At 44.8% G+C, this 2,567-nt stretch overlaps 1 protein-coding gene across 1 annotated transcript; it reads left to right on the top strand.

The window, feature by feature from the left end:
• The first annotated feature begins 317 nt into the window (after window positions 1-317).
• On the top strand, window positions 318-1,923 carry RRAGA (Ras related GTP binding A). Its single transcript, XM_004465463.5, has one exon. It carries the CDS (start codon window positions 587-589, stop codon window positions 1,526-1,528), a length of 942 nt encoding a protein of 313 aa, XP_004465520.1. The 5' UTR covers window positions 318-586; the 3' UTR covers window positions 1,529-1,923.
• Window positions 1,924-2,567: the final 644 nt, after the last annotated feature.

The raw sequence follows: 2,567 nt of genomic DNA on the forward strand, positions 1-2,567 counted from the left end.
GAGGCCTAAGTGGGCTGAGAAAGTATGACTTCCTGCCACTTCACCAGTTAGCTGCCTCCGCCGACAACCACCCAAGCCCCTCACGTTCTTCAAGCGCGTTCATTTCTTTGGCCACGAGATGGCAGCAGTCTCTCGACCATTAAACCATAATGTATCCCTTGCTTAAAACCAATTTAAATAGACGAACAAAACACCAGAGTTGTGCGTTTGCCTTTAATTTTATCTCTTGCGCGGACCTGGTTCGCTCCCACGATAGCAGCAGTTTACCAGAGGAGGCTGAGCAGTGACTGCGAGCGCGGGAATTCTCGCGAGAGCGCCACCGGAAGTGAGCGGTGGCGGGGACGCAGCGGCTCACCTCCCCGGAAGGCAAGCTTTTCACTGAGGTTGTTGCAGCCGTCTTCACCAGGACTTGTCTCCCAGGAAAAACTATCTGCGCCGCGTCCCTTCAAGCCCCAAGCTCGAGCTTTCGGCTTGTGCGGCGGTGCGGACCGAGACTCAGCGGAACTGCCCGCCATCCCTGACCCCTCCCTCCGCGCTGCAGTTAGGCGGCGACCTCAGGCCCAGTCCGCGGCGGCCCCAGCGGGTGATGCCAAATACAGCCATGAAGAAAAAGGTGCTATTGATGGGAAAGAGCGGGTCGGGAAAAACCAGCATGAGGTCAATTATCTTTGCAAATTATATTGCTCGTGACACCCGGCGCCTAGGTGCCACCATTGACGTGGAGCACTCCCACGTCCGATTTCTGGGGAACCTTGTTCTGAACCTATGGGACTGTGGCGGTCAGGACACCTTCATGGAAAATTACTTCACCAGCCAACGAGACAATATCTTCCGAAATGTCGAGGTTTTGATTTACGTGTTTGACGTGGAGAGCCGCGAACTTGAAAAGGACATGCATTATTACCAGTCGTGTCTGGAGGCCATCCTCCAGAACTCTCCTGATGCTAAAATCTTCTGCTTGGTGCACAAAATGGATCTGGTTCAGGAGGATCAGCGTGACCTGATTTTTAAAGAGCGAGAGGAAGACCTGAGGCGTTTGTCTCGCCCACTGGAGTGCGCTTGTTTTCGAACATCCATCTGGGATGAAACGCTCTACAAAGCCTGGTCCAGTATTGTCTATCAACTGATTCCTAACGTTCAGCAGCTGGAGATGAACCTAAGGAATTTTGCCCAAATTATTGAGGCCGATGAAGTTCTCCTGTTCGAGAGAGCTACGTTCTTAGTTATTTCCCACTATCAGTGCAAAGAGCAGCGTGACGTCCACCGATTTGAGAAGATCAGCAACATCATTAAGCAGTTCAAGCTGAGCTGCAGTAAATTGGCTGCTTCTTTCCAGAGCATGGAAGTTAGGAATTCTAACTTCGCCGCCTTCATCGACATCTTCACCTCAAACACGTATGTGATGGTTGTAATGTCGGATCCATCAATCCCTTCTGCAGCTACTCTCATCAACATTCGCAATGCTAGGAAACACTTTGAGAAGCTGGAAAGAGTGGATGGTCCCAAGCATAGTCTCCTTATGCGTTGAATATTGTCAAATGCTGTTTTTGAAAACGCTGAATTGCCTTTTTCCCTCCTGCACCCTCTCTTAAAAAAAAAAAAGATTCATAATGTTGTGTGCTTAAAAGTGGGCTTTGAATGCTTTGAATGTTGTTCTTGCTACTTCCATCTCTTCCTTATTCCCCAGTCTTTCAACAATGGACGCTACTTACTTATCTATCCGATAGTGTTTCTGGATGGCTTTTCTGAAAAGTTCCTATGGTGTAACACTAAAGTAGGTGGTTTGTGTATATTCTGATTACCTGGTTATAATACATATAAACATCAAAGCCCTTACCAATATTTTCCTCTATTCCATATCAGATTGCAAAGATGGAATGTTATAATTTTGTCAGCAAGGTATTAAAATGCATTTATAAATTCTTCTTGGCTTCACTCATGAATAAACATTTTGCTGTTAGCAATTTAAAGTATTTGAAATAATTTGAAGGTAGTTGATAATGTAAGTCTAAAGATTCTGACTGCCCACCAGTATTCCTTAATTAGCAAATTTGATTTTGTGATATTACCTCCATCTCCTTAGGGGTATTTCATAGCATCGGTGGCATAGTGGTTTAGGAGTCTGGCCCTGGAGCCACACCATGTGAGTTGAGTTAGTATTCTGATTTCTTTTCACTTCAGCTCTGAGCTTGGGCCAAATAATTTCACTGGGATTGTCTTATTTGTAAAATGTGGTTAAGAATAGCACTACACAGGATTGTTAAAAGGATTAAATTGAAGCATGGAAAGTACTGTTTTAAGTGTTAGCTATATCATTACCACCTACTGAGCCTTTACTCCACCCAAATTACTTGTTTGATAAGCCTAAATACTAAGCTAAATAGTTAAACCCTTACTAAATGCCAGGTTTTTAAAATACTTGATGTACATGTATCTTACTTAACTCTCACAACCTCTGAGCTTACATTATTTCATACAGGAGAAAACTGACAGGTTTAATGTATTAAACGTCAAACAGTTGAACCCAGGGATTTGACTACATTCTTTCCCTCCCCCAACCATTGCAT

This window comes from Dasypus novemcinctus, chromosome 8 (genome assembly GCF_030445035.2).
Source record: "Dasypus novemcinctus isolate mDasNov1 chromosome 8, mDasNov1.1.hap2, whole genome shotgun sequence".
Classification (NCBI taxonomy): domain Eukaryota; kingdom Metazoa; phylum Chordata; class Mammalia; order Cingulata; family Dasypodidae; genus Dasypus; species Dasypus novemcinctus.